The following is a 21,541-nucleotide window of genomic DNA, read 5'->3' as shown; positions in this document are numbered from 1 at the left end:
ATTTAATATTATTGTGGTGGTCACTGTTCTCTCACAGACAGGACTTGGGAAAAATCAATACGTGTTCCTCTGGTGCAGCTCCTAGCAGTTATAGGGTTTTTATAGAAGTTTCTGGATATTTCTTCCCTTCATGTTAATAAGAGATAAGGCTTAAAGAGCATATTCAGAATTACTACTTGAGGGTAATTCAGAATAGCTGCAAGGACTGTGTCCTAGAAGGCATGTAGAAGACGTATCTGGAAAGCATGTAGTTTCTGGTGGTGCAGGCAATGGGACCCAGGATCTTGTTCCCAAAGATGACAAAAAACATCTGTGTGCCTACAGCCTGGGTAGCTTACCTGAAGCTATGGTGGATGTTTGAGGTCAGGCTCACTGACTTCAATGATAACTGTGAATAATCCTTGATAATCATCACCAGATTTGCTATTTGAATCTGGTTTTGGTGTCACGATACCACCAGATAGTGGAGAACTATTAAAGCTTTATGGAAAGTATCAGCAGGTTTTCAGGCAACCAAGGATTTTGCAGGGATGCCAGGATCTCTCTGGAAGGCTTCACTCAAGGAGATGTGCTGCCATACAAGATGTACTGTGAACAAAGACAATTTTTCTAGTGCCTGTGTAAAACTTAGTTATATTCAGCATGTTTACTGTCTCTTCTCTCCTGCTGGAGCATTGTTTCAGGAGCTGAAAGTCTGCATCCTCTGGTTTTTATTACTGAGGTATCAGAGGAAAGCTTAGCAGGATAAGGGAGGAAGCGGAGAGGGAGTCATCAAGAGACACTGACAGAGGCTGACAAAATAAACAGAAGATCTGATACACTCAACCCTATTATGCAGTATGTAAAATGCTGCAGAAAAGGCTATTATACAAGAACGGTTTATGTAAAAAGAACCTGGTTTTGAGCAATGCCCTCAAAAAGCAAAGTCAATGCACTTGACTTTGAATATTTAGACAATGTACTAACATCTGCATTTTGCCTCTGGACAAATATAATATTTATGTATAGTTAAATCATGGTTAAATAAGGGTTAATGATCCAAACCTTGTGTTTTCCTCAGAAATTTGGTAGTCTGGAAGGTTAATTTACTTTCTGCACACAGTTATCAGAAGTATTTTCACTTGGAAAACTGAGGTTTGGAAGCATCTACTTTAGTTCAGTAAAGCTTCAGTCTCAGGCTGGGTGATCTGCTCTTCACATCACCAGACTAACACGATTGTAACTGAGTCTCTGAAGCACAGTGATACTTGTGGTCTCCAAGGTCTGCCTTCCTTTGAGTGACTAGTACTGCAGTTCCTGGCAGCTTCAGTGATTATAACTGATGTCATTAAGAAAGAGTTGAAAAATAAATTTTCATGAGCTTGCCTTCTTTTTAAAATGTTTATTCATCACTTTTTTGGTACCCTGCAAAGATCCATAGAAAAAATATGCTTCGACTCTTCCATAGCATTATTTAATTATCCTTGAATAATCTTCCCATGTTCTGTGTCCACATCTTTCCTTTCTTATTCTACTGTTGCACCACCACCTGGTTAAGTTCTCTTGACAGATTGAGCTCTGAGCTATGACATCTGTTAGTTCCATTAATTCTCTCCACTTTGGGGATTTACTTCTCCCACCAGCAAAACAGGACCAATAGTACCTGCCAGCCTCACAGAGATGTTTTGAGTGATTTGTTAATTTTAATATAAAAGCTTCCTTCTGAAGAGTTAGGGTTGGTAGTGTGGGAAATACTGAATGCTGGGTGAGTTGAACAAGGGTTTGTGTGCCAGCAGTGAATATGGAGGAAGAACAGTCTCTGAGAAATAATGGAATCGGGATCAACGTGATCTGAAATCAAATATTTACTCATGACCTTTGGTTGGAGAGTGCCTCCCTGTGGTTAAGAACACGGTGACACAGACACACCTTAGAAGATCTAACCTGCTGAGTTGTCCATGACCTACCGTTTGAGGCCACACATTCTTGAAGTCTGCAGCTGAGTCTGCTCGGAGGTGACTGCAGTGGCCCATAACACATTGCTTACTTGAGGGGAACCAGGAGCCTTGGATTAATAAATGCCTGTGTAGAAAGCTGACATGGATTGCACAGCCATGAGATGAAAACACTGTAGAAACATCAGGGTGTTGCTCTGTCCTGTTAAATACCTGTCCAACTACAAGCATGTTTGGAAACATCTTGTTTTGTACAGTACTCATAATGTATTCTAATGTCATACTTTCCTTTTATTTTCAGCAAACTGCCTAGCTGGGCTAGAGCAGTTGTTCCCAAAATATTTTATGTTACAGAGAAGGCTTGGAATTATTATCCTTATACAATCACAGGTAAGGAATAAAGCAGAAATTATTACAGACTTGTGGTCTTTGGATAGTTTAGCTTGTCTTCAGGAGCTCCAAATTACATATTGAGCCACAGATGCCAAGTTATTTTAACAAATTCTGTTAAACTGCATACATTTTTTCATCTTATATTCCTTAATATCAGGAAATAAAGATTACAGAGTATGGATATGTAAAAACTGGAGTGTTGTATCTATGCAATTTCTCCCTTGCAAAGAAAACATCAGGTGCTTAGATTCTGTGCTGACTTGTACCCTTTGTTGTCGCATAGACTTTAGTCAAATATCAATCAGATTATCTGACACAATTCTTTTTCATATTTATGCATGTTTACTGTAAGGATCTTGCATCATTGTTTGATTTCACATTTCTTTTCTTTTTTTCTTTTCCCTCATCGTTTTGGTTTTTTTTGCAAATGGACAATTGGGAATCAGAATACACAGTAAGTTTTTCTTCCTCTTTTTATTCTAAAAATAGAATAATTATGTGAAATACAGTAGTGGAATACTAACTGATTTCTTCTTAATGTAACTGATGTATTCAACAGTAGAACTTTGTTATCTATTTGTTTAAGAAATTTAAGGTTAAATTGGAAGGGGTTTCTAATCTGTGGGGTTTCTATATATTACTTACCTTATTTTTTATCACTTCAAACCAATTTGTTATATTTTTAGCCACTGACTGTACAAAGAGAAGCTTCTATATAACAGGGCAAGGCTTTTAAGGATCCAGTTATTATGTGGAGACATAAGAAAAGAGTTTATTTATTGTTTTATTAATTTAGAAAATGCTCATCTCTGGTGTAGTATCTGGGAAACTGTACAATCTGTAGACAAAATTAAACATAATCTGGGCATGGTGCCCAGAAAAATCAGCTATTCCCTGTAGCAGAGCTAAGGCAAAATATAGCACATAAATCATGAGAAAAATAGTTTTCAATGTGCTGGCCTCAATCATACACAGTAATTTTTCAGCAACCTTTGTAAGATGAGGAGGAGGTGATGAGGAAGTTCCAGGTGATGGGACCTTTCAGAAACTCCTGCCTTGATTTAGTTTTGAACTTCTGACAGTAGATAAAACATAGCCCACTTGTTTTTCTTAACTCTGCAGTGCTCAAAATATTTTTGCCTCTTTTTTTTTTCTTTTTTTTTTTTTTTTTAACTAGTAAAGAATACAGTCAGGAAAATTATTTTAATGTGATAAATGTGAAAGAGAAGACATAAGGGGACATGAAGGCTCAAATAAGAAAGCCGAAGACTTAGAGTTGAAACTTTGATGACCAGGTTTGAAAATCCAAAGCACTGCACTGTGCTTTTCAATAAGTACTGTAGCTACTTATTGCATACTCTGTTTTGTGTCATGTTTTAAATTAATTTGATTGTCAGAGGAGAGACAAGTGTCCTATAATGGTCAGTAGTAATGGTTGAATAGAGTCTCAGCTATTTTGTAGGAGGCGTCTTCAGTAGGGTCTGTCACAGTTTGCTTTAAGAGTTTAATCTTGGTCTGGGAGAATGACAAATTCTCTGTTGTATTGATACCTGGTAGCAGACAGAACATGTCTGAATTTGAAATGCAATACATAGTCAAAACCAAACAGCAAAGCTTAACTCAGAATTTGAATCAAGGGGTGATCTTTATCTATTCTGATAAGACAACACCTGGAACACATCAGAGAAGGTCTGCGGAAGGTATGCAGCTAAAGGGATGTCCAAGAGCATCAGCAAAAATGATTCCAGGGTTGAAGAGACTTGTAAAGAAAAATTGAATCAGTCTACAACTGTAGAAGGGAGGCAAAACAGTCGCTAAGTGACAGTATAACTGCCTGTGGGAGCTGGGGACTAATTACTCACCATGGTGCAAAGAAACAGAACTAGAAATATTGGGATGAGATTAAGGAAACTGTACTTCAGACAAAAATCTAAAGTATATTTTAATGGAACTGATAGACTATGAAATTGTCTTCAAGGGAAATAGAGGAACTGCCTTTGCCTCAAACTGTTGAATCTGGAACAAAAATACACCACTGGGAATAATTCCTATTCTTGTCTGGGAAGTTTCTCTACATTTTGATTTTCTGTGTTCGTTAGAGAATTCTAAAAGAAAGAATAAACCCACAGGCATTGCCCAAAATATGTAAATGTCTTCAAGGGAAATAGAGGAACTGCCTTTGCCTCAAACTGTTGAATCTGGAACAAAAATACACCACTGGGAATAATTCCTATTCTTGTCTGGGAAGTTTCTCTACATTTTGATTTTCTGTGTTCGTTAGAGAATTCTAAAAGAAAGAATAAACCCACAGGCATTGCCCAAAATATGTAAAAGTGCTTTTTAGGAAAGACAGGGCAGGGAAGCAAGGTGGTGGAGTTGCTCTTTATGTGAGAGAGCAACTAGAATGTATTGAGTTTCGTGCAGGGGCTGATGAGGGGCAAGTTGAAAGTCTGTGGGTAAGAATTAAGGGGCAAGCAGGTGCGGGTGACACAGTTGTAGGGGTCTACTACAGACCTCCTGATCAAGGTGAGGAGGTTGATGAGGCTTTCTACAGGCAACTGAAAGCAGCCTTACAACTACAGTCCCTGGTCCTCATGGGAGATTTCAACTACCCTGATATCTGCTGGAAGACTCACACAGCCAGCCTTTCACAGTCTAGGAGGTTCCTCCAGTGCATTGATGATAACTTCTTAATGCAAATGGTGGACAAGCCGACTAGAAGAGGAGCGCTGCTGGATCTTGTACTAACCAGCAAGGAGGGCCTTGTTGAAGCAGTGGTGGTCAATGGCAGCCTTGGCTGCAGTGATCATGAGATGGTGGAGTTCAGGATCCTGTGTGGAAGGAACAAAATACCCAGCAGGACCAGAACCCTGGACTTCCACAGGGCAAACTTTGGTCTCCTCAATCATCTATTAAGGGAAATCCCATGGGACAGGGTGCTAGAAGATAAAGGAGCTCAAGATAGCTGGTCAACATTCAAGGACCACTTCTTGCAAGCACAGGATCAGAGCGTCCCAATGGTTAGGAAATCTAGTAAGGGTGCTAGGAGACCTGCATGGTTAAAGAAGGAACTACTGGGCAAACTTAAGTGGAAAAGGAAAATCTACAGATCATGGAAGGAGGGGCTGGTCACGTGGGAGGAATATAGGACTGTTGTCAGAGGATGTAGGGAGGCAATTAGGAAAGCTAAGGCCTCCTTGGAACTTAACCTTGCAAGTCAGGTTAAGGATAATAGAAAGGGCTTTTTCAAATACATAGCTAGCAAAACTAGCAATAGAGGCAATATTGGCCCATTGAGGAATGAGGTGGGAGCCCTGGTGACAGAGGATATAAAGAAGGCAGAGGTGCTGAATGCCTTCTTTGCCTCTGTCTTCACTCCTGCAGGGTCTCCCTATGAGCCCCAGATTCATATAGCCCCAGAAGAAGTCAAGATAGAGGAAGAGTTTGACATGGTAGATGAGGATTGGGTTAGGGATCAGTTGAGTAATCTGGACATCCATAAATCAATGGGTCCAGATGGAATGCACCCAAGGGTGCTGAGGGAGCTGGCGGAGGTCATTGCTAGGCCACTCTCCATCATCTTCAGTAAATCATGGGCAACAGGTGAGGTGCCTGAGGACTGGAGGATAGCAAATGTCACTCCAGTCTACAAGAAGGGCAAGAAGGAGGACCCGGGTAACTATAGACCGGTCAGCCTCACCTCCATCCCTGGAAAGGTGATGGAACAACTTGTTCTTGTGACTATCTCCAGGCACATCAAGGACATGGGGGTCATCAAGAGCAGTCAGCATGGTTTTATCAAGGGTAAATCATGTTTGACTAACCTCATAGCCTTCTATGAGGAAATTACTAGGTGGATAGATGATGGTAGAGCGGTAGATGTGGTTTATCTTGATTTCAGTAAAGCATTTGACACCGTCTCCCACAGCATCCTTGTGGATAAGTTGATCAGGTATGGGTTTGGTGACCAGGAAGTGAGGTGGATTAGGAACTGGTTGAAAGGAAGGAGTCAGAGAGTTGTAGTCAATGGGGTAGAATCTGGTTGGAGGTGTGTTACTAGTGGAGTCCCACAAGGGTCGGTGCTGGGACCGGTGTTGTTCAACATCTTCATCAACGACCTGGATGAGGGTATAGAATGTACCCTCAGCAAGTTTGCTGATGACACTAAGCTGGGAGGAGTGGCTGACACACCAGAAGGCTGTGCTGCCATTCAGAGAGACTTAGATAGGTTGGAGAGTTGGGCGGGGAGAAACATGATGAAATTCAACAAGGGGAAGTGCAGAGTTTTACATTTGGGGAAGAACAACACCATGTCCCAGTACAGGTTGGGGGCTGAACTGCTGGAGAGTAGTGTAGGTGAAAGAGACCTGGGGGTCCTGGTAGACAGGAGGATGACCATGAGCCAGCAATGTGCCCTTGTGGCCAAGAAGGCCAATGGCATCCTGGGGTGCATTAGAAAGGGTGTGGTTAGTAGGTCAAGAGAGGTTCTCCTCCCCCTCTATTCTGCATTGGTGAGGCCACATCTGGAGTATTGTGTCCAGTTCTGGGCCCCTCAGTTCAAGAAGGACAGGGAACTGCTTGAAAGAGTCCAGCGCAGAGCTACGAAGATGATTAAGGGAGTGGAACATCTCCCTTATGAGGAAAGGCTGAGGGAGCTGGGTCTCTTTAGCTTGGAGAAAAGGAGACTGAGGGGTGACCTCATCAATGTTTACAAATATGTAAGGGGTGAGTGTCAGGGGGATGGAGTTAGGCTTTTCTCAGTGATGACCAGTGATAGGACAAGGGGTAATGGGTGTAAATTGGAGCATAGGAGGTTCAAGGTGAATATCCGAAAAAATTTTTTTACTGTAAGAGTGACAGAGCACTGGGACAGACTGCCCAGGGAGGTTGTGGAGTCTCCCTCACTGGAGACATTCAAAACCCACCTGGATGCGTTCCTGTGTGATGTACTCTAGGTGACCCTGCTCTGGCAGGGGGGTTGGACTAGATGATCTCTCAAGGTCCCTTCCAGCCCCTAAGATCCTATGATTCTATGATTCTATGAAAAGAGCTTGGAAACCCTCTTCTTAAAGGCAGGAAATTCCCTCCAAAGGGTCTGTGGGACATCCTAAGAATTAATTGAGCCTCATTTGAAGGAAGACTGATTCTGAAGGCAAGCTGGTAATTGGATAAATAAATATAATCTTGCTGAGTCAGTGATTCTATGATTCTATGAAAAGAGCTTGGAAACCCTCTTCTTAAAGGCAGGAAATTCCCTCCAAAGGGTCTGTGGGACATCCTAAGAATTAATTGAGCCTCATTTGAAGGAAGACTGATTCTGAAGGCAAGCTGGTAATTGGATAAATAAATATAATCTTGCTGAGTCAGGTACATACTGCTGTGTTTTGTGTTCACATCTTACTTAACCTCCTAAGTTTCATCCTAAATAAAGATCAAGGACTCTAAAAGTCAGTAGTGTTATTTCAATGTATGTTAGTGCTTTGGTAGAGGATGTAAACAGCAGACTGAATCTTGCTTATAGTATTAAAGTTTTTCAGTTGTAAAATATGAAGGCTGCTGAGAAACTGCATTTGAGCACATACACTGGCATCCAGAGATTCAACGCAGAATAATTTCATCAATATGATGTTCCTGTTAAATATTATGGATTTCATAAATATGACCTTGTTTAAGGACCTGAAATTAGAACATCTTCAAAGAAGAAAAGCTCAGCAGGCATTGAAGATAATTTCCAGAATATTGTTCTCTGCAATGGTAGCATAAAAAGCCAGCAGTGCCTGAATGCATGAAAACAGGAGTGGAAATTAGAATGTCATGATACTAGGATTCTATAATCTGGGTCCTAGTCATAAAATATGATGGCATTTGCTTTAAGGAATGGTATTTGTTACCCAGCAAACCTCTAAATTTGACAGCAAGCAGCAGGTCTCCTACCCATTCTCCTCCACCATATTAATAGTCAGTAAAGCAAATGACACACTTAAGATAATGAGCTTCACAAAACTATTGCAGATGTGATCCTTTTGTGGTGTGTAGCATGCGAAATATTGCAGAGTAGAGCACTTTAAAATGTACCCTGTGCTGTTGGTGGAGAGCCTCACTAAAGCTGCAGTACAAAAGACTTCCTGTCAGGAAGATGAGACATGGGGAATGTCCCCAGAAATGCTGAACCAAAGCTGAGCTAATCCTTGCAAGCTTCCTGCTGGCATTGAGGTGGAGAAGGAAGTAGAAGAAATACTTCTGAAGCTGAAGTCAAAGGAAGTAATCCAGATTTGGGGATACTATTTTAGGAATAACATACTTCTATAAAGTTCAAACCTTTGTTTTAGAGGCTGGGGCATTATTTAAGGGCTGTGTGAGAGAATATCTCTTAGACTTAGAACTGGAACTGCTTTGGTTTTGATCTTGTCATTAGAAACCTGACAAGATCTTGCTAAAATAAACATATGATTTTAATGTAGGAGTTCATTTAATGTGGTGATTAGGTTGATGTTAAGCTCATAAATTTGGGACACAGTATTTGGCATCAGCTGAAGGGGAGCCCTGTGGAGGTAACTCCTTGGGATTCTGCCCTATGAGCAGAATGACAGGATTGGGTTCTAGTTCTGGCCTCCTGACAAGCTGCACGTGCTGCTGAGGAATGGCTGGTGTAACTGTTGGCTTTTAGAAAGAATTCCTTTGCTGGAGCTTTTTCCACCTGGAAGATGGAGGCAAAATCCTTTGCAGCTCTCAGCAAGCCCTTCTGTGCAGCTTGTCATGGCATTTGCAAATATGTATCTTTAGTGTAAAATACATACTCTAGTCTTAGATGTGTGGACAAGAATGACTGACCTTTCAGGAAGCTTTCTTATTTTACTTTCTGAGGTTGTCCAGCTAGATTAGAAATAATGAACTAGAAAGCAAACCTGTCTCTATTGCAAACCAAACAAAAAAGAATTGCAGAGAACTAAGTTTCTTACCTACATTGGGATGCTGTTAGACGGTAAGCAGCACAGAGCAAGTTCCTGTTTGACCTGTTCAAGGGACAGGTGAGATTCTGGACAAAAAGAGAGGACCCTCCAGCTAACAAAGAGTCAGATCATGAACATATGGTGACTCAACCATGGTGCAAAAAATTAATGTGAACAAAGTACAGTGAAAATTAGCCTAACGAAGTTTAGCTGTCAAGTTGGAGTACAAAGAGGTTAGTAAAAAGATAAAGAGAATTTAAGCAAAGTCTTCTGGCTTTGAAGGTGAGGTTCGGGTCTTTACCAGGAATCATTTAAAATAGTTTTGCTGTCTGACCTGACCAGTTCCAGTGCTGTTAGCAATATTTCAATTATGGGGCTGAATAGTAGAAACAGCTGGATAATATTTTATGTCTCGTTTTGGCCAATCCACAGTTAAGTGTATAAAGCAAAATAAAGGTTAAAAATCTAATGTTTTACTCTGTGCAAGGAGGAAAAGCATTCTTCCAACCTGCCTATGTCTAAACTTAAGAATAGGATATAAATCCAGGATATTTATGAAAAACAGTTATGAAACAGAAAGCAGGAGATAGCAATTCCTTTGATGATATATCACAATGACACTAATTCTTCTCCAGAAAATGACTGAGGCAAATATAATTATTTCATCTGGTATGTGTCAAGGTCCCACAGTGATAGTTGATAAATGTTCCATTATTGACTTGCTGGTTTGATTACTTTTGAGAACAGGCAAGTTATATGTTTCACTTAGTCAGCTGCTAGTTTGTCCATGAAGTAAATTATCTGGAAGAAATGTTTTTGTAATTGTTATTTTTATAATCAGATGACTTGAGAAGGAGAAAAAAAAAAAAAAGTTGTTTTGGATAAGTGCTGCAAGGAATCTGGAGAGGCTTTTTCCTGTGTTCTCTTCATCTGGATACCAGTGCTTGAAATTGGGATGTAACCCATCAGTCTTCAGTGCACAAACTTCTCCAGCTTGAGTGTACATCAAAAAAGCAACAGAATCTATGTTGCAGGATTAGAGCCTAATGCCAAGTTACTACCAATAATTCCTCCCTTCTCACCTCCCAGCTTAGAAGACAGGGTAACTGGTGGCATCTAGGAAAGCAGATACCTGGTTCCTTTTAGAGATTCTAGCAAAAGGAAGGACCTCTATAGTATTTATAAGAAACAAATGATATATTTTTAGAAAGCTGCAAACCTGTGTTCTCATTTAATAGCTTAATCCCACTGAAGCAGAATGAATCAAACTGCTTGAGATAATTCCCTTTTTCCACCACTGGCTTATTACAAAGCAATCCAAGCCCCTCTCTGAGTCAGGGGACTGTCATTTTCACTTGTGCACACTGCCTCTCACTTCTGTTCTTCCTCAATAAACAGGCTACTGTTCCCATGTCTCAGAGAAGGAGATCCTAAGGGATGGGAAAAGCAGAGATACGTGCTGGGTTTCATAGTGGTTGGAAGCCACTTGTTAGTTGACTGTTCATCTTGAAGCTATTGTGTGTAATACAAACAAACCATGGTTTTCTTCCTGAGCTTGTTTATGAGATTTTATCTCCCTTGCTTATTTTCAAGCCCTGTTTTTGCATTGTTCCGACTCTTTCCGCTCACCAGCACTTTTTCTGCTCTTTGCCACCTTCCTGTACCTATCTTGCTTTCCAAATTCCCCTCCTTTCCATTGAGTCACATCTTCCAAGCTCTGCCATCACCCTGCCCTTTCCAGCTGTTCTCTTCTGACTTTGTCATCCTGATTGGAGCTGGTTTGTGTAACCTGCATCTCAGAGCAGCTTTGTGTTCACATGCAACCCTGTCCTGACTATTCTGAAGGTCATCAATAACATGGTGGTCATTTTCCAAAAAACTTCTGTATATAGCTGTAGGAAAGACTGTACTTGAAAATATGCTGTACAGACACCAGTGAGTTATCTTCACCCATCTTCTTGCACATAAACTGTAGAAACGACATCTTGTTTATCCATGTGAGATTTTGATGTTCTGCCATATCCAGGTCTCTTCTGTCCTGGCCACTGTCCAAAGACATTGGCAATCTCCCATGTTACATCTCTCCTTCTGGTCCATCCATCCTCCTGGTTTATAAATGCCCCCTCTTGCTCCAGGGCTGTTGTTTGTGTGTTTCCCTGTTTTCCCTCCTTGCCCTTTTCAGTGCTAGCTGTTCCCTCCTGCCTCAGGAAGTCTGGAGACCTTCCACTACCCCACAGTCCCCACTGCTCCTTTGCCTGTTAAGGAGGTAGGGACTCCATCTGGATTTGATCTTCAACAAAGAATTGTTGTTGTTGCTCACTGACTACTGAAACTGCTCAGAGATGTCAAGCTCAAAGGGCATGATATCTAGAAGATGCCCTGTTTAAAAAGCTAGTATAATTCTACTTGGCCAGTGTCACCTCATTGTAACAGTTACTGTGCTCTTCAGCTCTAGGCTCCATGGAGGCTGCTCTCCAGTTCCACCTGTGTTGCCAAATTCCTGTGTATGTGACCATATTAAAAAAGAAAAAAATTGTCATTCTGAAAAGTGATGAAAGATCCGAGGGAACATCTCCTGCAATGCCTGCCTCTCCAGGCTTTTCTGAGAAGATTTAGGGGGATGTGCTTCTGCTGCTTAATTTAAAAATAAATGAATAAAATAAAAAAAAAGTGGGATTAATTTTTACTGTAAAAAAATATCTCCCACGGATTGTGGACTAATATTCACAAGGAGCAGCAGAAGTGCAGTGCGATGAGGGGATCTTGAGCAGTTCTTTGAATGTTCTGCAGAAAGAAACCAAATGGAAAATGATATTGGCTAAGAGGGTAGTGGGGAAACTGTCCTCACTAAGCAGGTTACAGAGGGGAGAGAAACCTCTCCCAGTCACCTTCTGTCCAGTGTCTTTGCTGGCAACTACAGTAAATCCTGCAGCCACCTTGGGTGTAATTACCATGCAAAGGTTAGTTTTTATGGCCCTCTCCATAAAATGATTGTAAAACACTGTTTGACTGTCTCTTTAAGACTCTGGCAAGTGTTTTGGCATACTTAGGTTCTACCCTGTTCTTCTAAGTGTTGCTTATTGCTATGGCAACGCTAATCAATCATCGTGCTAAAAATAGGCCTTTCATTTTTCAAGAGGTTATCTGTAGTGAATTGAAAATGCAACTGCAGTCTGTGTTTTCCATATGCTGCCTTCATTTCACTTTATTTAAACCTGGAAGTAGCTGTGCTCACATGTGGCAATTACTATTGCAGACTGGTTATTGCACAGATTGCTTTCTTGAGCCTTAAATCTCTCCTGGTTCTTCCAAAAGGGATAGCAAATATAGAAAGTTACAGAACACAAACAAAAAAAAACACATTCTCCTTATTTTGTTTTTGAGTGCCATAGATATACTGGATTCTAACAATTTTTTTAACTAGTTTATACTACATCTAAAAAATCTGGAGGTGACAATACAAAAGACCCCTTGTTTGAGAGCTTTACACAAAGAAACCTTATCCCTGAAGACACTAAGACTGCAGATTTTGGCCTGTTATGTAGAATTTAAGTCTAATTTCAAGTTAAAGATTCAATTTGCCACTATTTGTTTCAAAGGAGGAACCTTGCAAGCTGTAGAGGTTGTGAAATGGCAAAGTGGAAGCAGTGCCCTGTGTGTGCTCAGGGTGTCCATCAGCTGCCAGGTTGCTGCTGGAAGAGCACCCACCCCAGGGAGGCAGAGCAGAAAGGGAGTGGTGCTTTGAATAAAGAAAAAAATCAACTAAAAGGTTTATTACCTCCCATTCCCTCCCCAGTTTGATTCTGACTGTTGCATAACACTTTTAATCCCCAGCTAAGTAAATACACAGACACTTAAGGAGGGGGAAAATAAACCCCAACAATTTTTTGCATGATGAATAATAAAGTATTTTGAAGGATGCATAAACAGTTTTCTGGTTCTGCCAGAGCCCTCTGCCAATTAGTCAGAGTGCAGCTGATGAATCATGAGACACAGTCTGTGAGATATTCAAAAATTTGGACCCTGCTAAGTGTTCCTGAAGGCCAGTGAGACCCCCCCCAGCTATTAAAACTGGTTGCCACTTGGTTGAGTTTCTGAGAGATCTATTTGCAATGGAGAACCTTTTGGTGAATTTTTTTTTGCATTTGGGGTAAATTTTGCATCCCCATTTTTAATCTGAAATTAGACTGTCACAGCCCTCCCCTTCATACAAAATACACAGGAGGTTAACTTTTGGTAGCTTTATGGAGAAAAGGACTTTCTAACAAGGTGGGTTGAGGTAAATGGCACTTACAGTTCTTTTCTAACACTGAAGATCCTTAGTCTTTTCTTAATGTTTCTTTTTTTTTTTTTGGAGACACAAGACTAAAAGTTCTAGGTTTTTTTTTTAATTAGACTTTAGGTTCTGGGTCACAGGAAACAACAACCAGATTCAAGCAGTGTCTTGCTGAACTGCCATGGGCAGCCCAAGGCAACTTTCAGTTCAATCTATGAAATGGCTGCAGAGTGTCATGATCTGACTCATTGCTGGTAAACTCTAGACAGTGATTGAAAACAGGAGGCACTTTTAGCAGGAAGGTAAGAAGGTGATCTGACATTTGGCTTTGTTCAAAATTTACTCAAACTGTAGCCACGCTTCAAATCAACACCACAAAGGTTTTTCACATTTTGCATTTTTATCCTCCACTGTTCTTGAAGCTGTGACCTAAGAGCAACTGTTCTGATAAAGGGAAATGTTTTGGAGTATTGAAAAATGTGATCCATCCAACAACTCCTGAAGGCAGATCATAAGTAAAGATACTTCAATCAGGACGAGGGACAAGGAGCTGTTTTGGCAAGGGTGCTAGTTCTGTGTGAGCTGTAGGTGCAGAAGATGCTGTACTGAAGTTCCTTCTGTCAATAGAGTTTTCAAAGCTGACAGTGAGACCAGGAGAGCAGCACCAAGTCCTGTGGTGGACCCTGCTACTCATTAACAGAGGTGAGAGAACTGCAGCACCCTGCAGTTCCTGGAGCCACTGAGGGTTCTGACCAATCTCTGCACTCAGACTGTTTAACTTAAAGGTCTGTGAACTCACAAGGCTGACCTAGATACTCAGTCTGCTCAAGTGTTATATAGCCTTGATGACCCTTCCACTAGTTAGAAAGCATTGATGTAGTTATCTTGTCTATTTTTAGCAGTGACTAGATTTTATTTAGGGGCTGTTGATCTTGTTTAATTGTGTAGCAAAGAATCAAAGTTTGGTCCTCAGATCAACATGAGAGATACTTAATGCACATTAGCATCCAAGTAAAACGTGGCCTAGAACAGTAACCTTGAAAGATGCAGACAAGATGCCAATAAACTGTGTTTTCCTAGTAAGTGTTCTAAGCAATTAGTTTATCATAAGTAGTATGATGCACATCTCTACCATTTTCAGTGGAAATGTTTTTAAAAGCTGTTATTCAGACCTAAGCATCGAGTACCAGGTACTGCATTCTGTATCAGCACTAGCAGCTGCTGATAAAATACAGTACTCATCTGCAGTCTCCTTTCCTCAGGGATGCTTTCCCCCAAATGCAGAGGTCTGGATTGTTGTCAGCACAAGCTCTGCACACCTGGGCTGTGCCCCCTATAGTTCTACATCTCTGTAAACTGCCATGGTTGACATTTTTTACATCAATGACCCATGTTGTTACCACCTGAGCACCAATGCAGTTATTTTCCAAGTGCTCTAAAAACTCTGCAGTAGGTGATGTCTGTCGTTAGACTGTACTTTTTTTTTGAAATCTGCTTTTCATAATCCACCTCCAGTAGTAATTTACTTTTCAACCCTTCATGTTCTCCTTCAAACACAGATAACAACTAGAATGTTGGTTTGTGCTGTTTGAATACAAATCCTCTGAGAGACATGAAGTGTTGTAGGACATGCTGGCATCCCTGTGTTTCCTGGGTCATTCCCTATTTTTTGTAACATCACATAACTTTTCTTACTCTAGAAACATTTGCTTATAGAATTCTTTTAATCAACCCCTTTTATTAATCTCTTCTTCCAGTTAATATAGTTCAGGATGTTTATTCTATTTTTTGGTTAATTTTGGAGATGCAAATTAGAGCCTTAAGAAAAACCTTGGCTTTTTTCTTTTCCCCCAGCTTCTTTTCCTGTAGTGCCTGTTTGCTGAGGCTTCTGTTTGCAGATGCCTTTGGATGTCTGCCAGAATAGGAGCAGTATATTGAGATACATGGTGAAACCTCAAATGGGAGACTATCTGGATTTTTGTGGTGTTAGTTTGTGTTAGGAAATCCCCAGTTCTGATCAACTGCTTGTAAATATTGTGTCTTTTCAACAGGCACTTCCTGAGGTGTATATGTAGGAAATCTTTAATTGCCCACAGAACATGGGAGCTATCAGACCTGTCGCTGAATTTGCCCCATCCTGCACTCCACATGCTGCTGATTTTGCGGGGGGGTTATTATTTTGTTGCCTCCCAGATACTAACTCAATGAACAAGCTGCATTGCTGAGGCCTGGTCACAGTTCAGGTTGGACTGACACCTATGGAAGTGCCACTCCACAGAAAGCTTTAATGAAAGGCAGAACCTCTCTGAAGTCTGAAGAGAAGCCCGTGCAGTCTGGGCATCTGCAGCACCAACATGTTCCATGGACATGTTCATGGTCCCTTTGACCAGAGGCCTTCCATGACACTAGAACTTAATTCTGGCAAAACACTCTCTATCTTTTCAACAAGGATTGATTCTAGATGTGCCCATTGAATACTGGATATCCTGTGATCAGGAGAAGATTGAACAACCAATTATTTGGTGATACCTGTGGAATCAGGAAAATATTTTCAGTAGTCTCAAAGGAGTTGGCTTCCCATTGCAGTTTTGTTGCCCTGCAGGTGGCCTTCCAAATCACCTCTCCTCTTTGTCATCAGCTTCACCTTTAGCAGAACCCTTTGATCAAAGTTGATCAAGTCCAAGCTTGAACCAACAGCAGTGTGAGCACTGAGGCACCCTAATGTCCTCATTGGATAATCTGTATGTACAGCACCTGAAACAGTCCAAGTCTTTACAAGACATTTTGCCACAGGGTGTTAGTGATGCATCATACAAGGAACTGGCACTTTAGTTTCACTGGCAGTTAATGCAAGACTTGATGAGTAAGAGTAAAGCTGCTGAACTAGTGTCCTTCAGAGTTTGTGAGCCATCTACTCTGTCTATCTGAAAAGCTGGTTTGAAAGAACCCTGAAATGCTAAAGAAAAGATATTAGAAATATTTTTTCCACTGGAATTGTGTTCCCTAGTATTATAAACCCTGGTCTTCATAAGCCAACTATGTGTTAGCCATCCACAAAATCTCATTAAAAGGACCTTATGCTAAAATTCATTTCTCACTGAAAATGAAAAAAAAAGCCCTCACAAAGCATTGTTGTCTGTGGTGAGCACCTTAGATCCCGCACCTAGAAAAGTGCCCTTGGGTTATTTTATATGAGGGACAGAGCAATTGTGATAACAAATACCTAGTTGCTCTCAAGATTTTAGTGAACTCAGTTTATAACAAGACAATCAGTACATTTGTACTCTTCTGTATATGAGCATGAAAACTGTTGTGTTTAGTTATTCCAAAGTACTTATACTAATTTATTTATGCTTTCATTTTAGTGTTCAGCTTTCAGGTAGAACCTCTACATCCCTCCAGAATCATAAAAACTTTTGCCTTTTTGTTGTTTATATTTACATTTTTTTGAAGTAATGAGAAAGAAATAAGAAAGCTGACACAAAGCAGGGTGTAGTGAGTCTGTGAGCTGGTGGAGCAAGGTGTAGTTTTGATGTCAAATGTATTTCTCTTCTGTTGCAGTGTTCATTTTTGCCGAAATTCTCCATTCATATAGAGACAAAATACGAGGACAACAAAGGAAGCAATGACAGTGTAAGTATGGTGGCTTTTTCAAAATTTAGTTTTACCCTGTAGTTAATCATCTGTGTCTGGAGGGGATTGTAGTAGGTCTTTTAGTCTGGGAGAAGAGCCTGGTCAGGCTTGTGCCTCTGCACCTCCCTTGGTGTCCTGTTCACTAGTTGCTTGTCAGCTTGCAGAGCAGTTACCTCTAAAGCACTATAAGATGATTCCCTTCTGCACTTCACATTCTAATTATTACTTCTCTAAACACAACATTGTCTGCATATGTGAGCCTAGTCCTGAAGAACATTCATGGGGAGTAAAAAAAAGATTAGGCTTTTTGGGGGTAATTTTTTTTCCACTTTATCTGCTCCACATCATTCTCTCTGAATAAAAGGGGTTGAATTCCAAGGAGCTGTTAGGAAGAACAAACAGGAAACTAAACAATGGTCAGAGATGAGAGATCTCAGTAAACAAATTCTAGGGAACAATGGCTGGACTTATTGAGGTGATGCTTTTGGCAATCACAAAATGTTACAAAGTTCTCAGAGCTGGAAATGAGAAGGATAATTGACTATGCTAATTCCTCTCTGGAGGAAGGGTGACAGTGAGTAGCCAGCAGCTGCTGGTCAGGAGATGCTCAGGAATAGAAGGCAGGAGGTCAGCTGGACTTTGTTGGCCTGACAGAGAGCAAAGAGAGTCATACAGCTTGTAAGAAAAGAATAATGTTTGATAAATGTTTGAGCCTGTGTAAGTAATTCTGTAAATGCTGCAGTTATAATGCAAAATACATTAATATTAATATTACAGTAATGAGGGTAGTAATGCATGACTGATGTTAACTTTTTTTAAACCATACAGGTTTTTTTAAATCTTTGAACTCTAATCTGTTCTTCATCTCCATGCTATCTAGTAAAGTAGATACTAATTGTAAAAAGCAATAAATAGAAATAAGGACTCTATAACTAATTGTATTGATCAGTGGAAGAGAGAAATATAAATGCCCTCAGGTTCCTGTTGTCATGCAGCAGGCTGGTGTGTTATGAGAAGTATTTTATTTAACATGTTGCATGGTAAAATTCTACCTGATGACTGCAATATATCTTGATGCTCAAGTCCTCCTGATTTTTCTTGCCGATTGTTGTGGTAGAAGAAACTAAGATAATTAAATCTGCTTTGGAACTTGATTTTTCTATATGGCTTTGGCATCCCTTAACGTATTTTAAGTGTGTTCTGATCTGCTAAAGTTTGCACTTGATTTGCACAAATAATGATGTTGACAGGAAGTACAATGGACAATAAACCCCTTTATTTAGATTAAAACACTCTTGAAGTTTGTGTAGATGGCAGCAGTGCAGGACCATAAACCCCCCCAGCTGTGACTCCTGGTGCCCCTGCGCAGCTGATCGCGCTGCCTCGCGCCTAGATGTTCACATGGCAACTCGCTCCTCAGCAGAGCAGTGTTGGATTAACATGTTAGTACATCAAATATTGTCACTGCCACTTTGCAGCTTGATGGCTTCATTAAGAGTGCTGGGAACTAGACCAATGAGTCAGACCACCCCGTCCTTCCTCATTATGGGTCTTTTAAAAAGTAAACTTCTTAGTTTGAAGAGAAATTTTATTTTTGGTTTGCTTTTATTTGAAATGACAAAATGTAAATGACACTGTAGGTGGGATCTGTGGAGTACATGAAAATGTGGCTTCCCCATTGCATCTTCAGCTGCTTACATAAGTCAAGGTAGCAGTGGGAACTGCTGCAAGAGGGAGATGCAGGTGCCTACAGTAGCTTCAGTGGAGGCAGGCTGGAAAAGTGCAGGATAACGACTCAGGGCACAGTTTGTTTCCCATAGGAAAAATTAGCAATTAGGGAATTTGAATATAGAGATAGAAAATCTGTATTTTGAATAATTAAACTGTAAGTTAAATACAAGAGAATTCTTAAGGTTATCTAATTAATGAAATGGTCAGAAATCACAGGCAGGAGTGGTATAAGTTACTGCTTGTTTGTGAATTAAGGCTTAGTCTGTGGTTTTCATGAGCAAACCTTGTTAACCTCTTGTTTTATTTGGGCTGATACTGTTTGCTTTTCACAGTCTATCAACTGGTCAGTATTTATGTCACATCAGGCTAATTTTATTCTCAACGTTGTGTTGCTCTCCCTTTTCTCCCATCTCCGTTCTTACTGTTCCAGTACACCCTACAGACACACATGTTGTTTATTTTGAATTTTAGTGGGGAATGCACCAGCTTAGGCTTTCTGTTGATTACAGTCTCCACCACATGGCTCTAGTGGATACTATAATCAGTGCCTGGTGATCTCCTGCCCTGCAACTCCCTGTTCTTGCCTGCCGTGCTCCAGTCCTGGTGAAGATGTCTAAAAAACCATCTGTAGCTGAAGGCAGAGACAAAGGTGAAGTGAAGGCAAACTCTGTTCAGAGACATTTTCATTTTCTGTTGGTTGCAGAAGAATCATTATGTTTGACTGGGTTTTGTTGTTTTGTTTTTTAGTCAGAGAATTAATTAATTTCTGCTGATATTTGGGCAGTGAATTTTTGCCATCTGATAGTGTCTGGGGAAAGTACAAAAGCACAGCTTGCAAAAATCATCCTGTAGTTGTCAAGAATGGAAATTCACTGTATGTAAAACATAACAGTACTTTGCTCTTTGTAGCATAACATTTTGCTCTGGAAAACTCAATGGCTGGATCCTGGGTATTGAAAAGCAGGATGCAAGGTCTTAAAATCACATAATCTTTCTTTTTGTTGAAGGGCCATGATATTTATTAGCAAGAATAACATTAGTCTTAAGAGTAATGGATGTGTGGTGTAAAGATTTTGAGCCAGTTATATTTCAAGATGACAAAATGTGGGTATCATTGGGCCCATTTTTGTAAGTGCTTGTGTCAGGGCTGATAAAGTCATCAGAGATACAGCACTAAGTCTTTGTCAGTCAATGTGCGTCTTGCCTTTCAAAGATAATATCATGTTGGAAATGTCTGAGAATGACCATTTGCCAAAGGAAAACAAGAGGTAGGTCTGTATTCCATATACATATAAATGAACACCAATATAACACAGAGAAAACCCAAAAGCTTCACAGAAATGTCAATATTTGAATTAAAAAAGAAACATATTGTGCATGTATGCATCTAAACTTGGAGGCTTATCTAGCTGGATGCTTCATTTTTTCCATTTTTTACCTCGATGGCAATGAATGAATCACTAGAATAGCAAGAAAGGCAGAGATAAATGTTATTACATTTCAAGTTCTGATGTTTAAAGATATTTTTGTCATGCCACTCACGTCATAACCTGCCTGTCTCCCTGAGATGTCATCTTGTGGCAACCAGCTACTGCAAAGCCAAGATGGACGTTGTTGGGATGCCTGTTGGCTTTGTTGGCAGGGCAGAAAAAATGGGGAGGCAGAAAAAGGGGAGAAAAATTCCTTCAGGCATTCCTCTTAAAGTCAGATTTAATAGAAGAAGAAATTTGATCTATAATGGAAATTCTCATCTCAGTAAATTACATTTCCACATTGAATATTGAACAGTGTAGTAATTTTGGCTTAAATTTGTAGATAGGCACAGGTGTCTGATTACTTAGCACATGAGATATGATCACATATGCTACCATATTACCTACTGGTAATTAATTTAGGAGTTTTCTGCTTTTCTGAAAAAAAAAAATATATATGGTTTTGCTCTTACCCATTTCATTTCTCTGCCTTGGCTACAGTTTTCGGCAAAGGCTTGAAACACTCCTTGTATCTAGGCTGGTAAAAAAAACAAACCACCCTCCATTTGCAGTAAAGACAGAACAACTAGTGATCCTTTTAATGCCTTCTATGCTCCTGATAGGAGTTTTCTGCTTTTCTGAAAAAAAAAAATATATATGGTTTTGCTCTTACCCATTTCATTTCTCTGCCTTGGCTACAGTTTTCGGCAAAGGCTTGAAACACTCCTTGTATCTAGGCTGGTAAAAAAAACAAACCACCCTCCATTTGCAGTAAAGACAGAACAACTAGTGATCCTTTTAATGCCTTCTATGCTCCTGATGATAAAAGAAAAGGCAACCATGACAAGGGAGGATGACAGAGGCTGGCACAGAGCCAAGCCAAACAGCACAGATTTGGCCCTCCCAGTTCAGCAGTGTAGATGAGTGAGGAGTTTGCTGGTGTGGATGTAACCAATGGATCCAGCAGAGTCTGGCTTCATATACCCAAAACAGGGTAGATGTGGTGACTGGTCCTAAAAGTAAAATTTTGGATTACCTACATTTGAATGAGGTTGAAGCCAGCAATTTAGCCTGAGATTAGAAGAGAGGGAAGAAAAATGGAAAAGGATTTTTTAGGAAAAAGATACTGAATTTGTTGTTGAGGTATTATCA

The 21,541-nt window shown here is 40.3% G+C and overlaps 1 protein-coding gene across 1 annotated transcript in view; it reads left to right on the top strand.

Moving 5' to 3' along the window:
* The window catches only part of PITPNC1 (phosphatidylinositol transfer protein, cytoplasmic 1), a 77,970-nt gene that overhangs the window by 35,751 nt on the left and 20,678 nt on the right, over positions 1-21,541 (top strand). The window contains exons 3-5 of the mRNA XM_010002789.1: positions 2,236-2,324; positions 2,774-2,781; positions 17,115-17,186. Coding sequence (XP_010001091.1) covers positions 2,236-2,324; positions 2,774-2,781; positions 17,115-17,186 — 169 coding nt within the window. The remainder of the gene's footprint in view (positions 1-2,235; positions 2,325-2,773; positions 2,782-17,114; positions 17,187-21,541) is intronic.

The sequence above is a fragment of the Chaetura pelagica genome, unplaced genomic scaffold (assembly GCF_000747805.2).
Source record: "Chaetura pelagica isolate M959 unplaced genomic scaffold, ChaPel_1.0 scaffold47, whole genome shotgun sequence".
NCBI lineage: Eukaryota > Metazoa > Chordata > Aves > Apodiformes > Apodidae > Chaetura > Chaetura pelagica.
The sequence above is the reverse complement of the archived record's forward strand: the minus strand, read 5'-3'. Positions and strand labels throughout refer to the sequence as shown.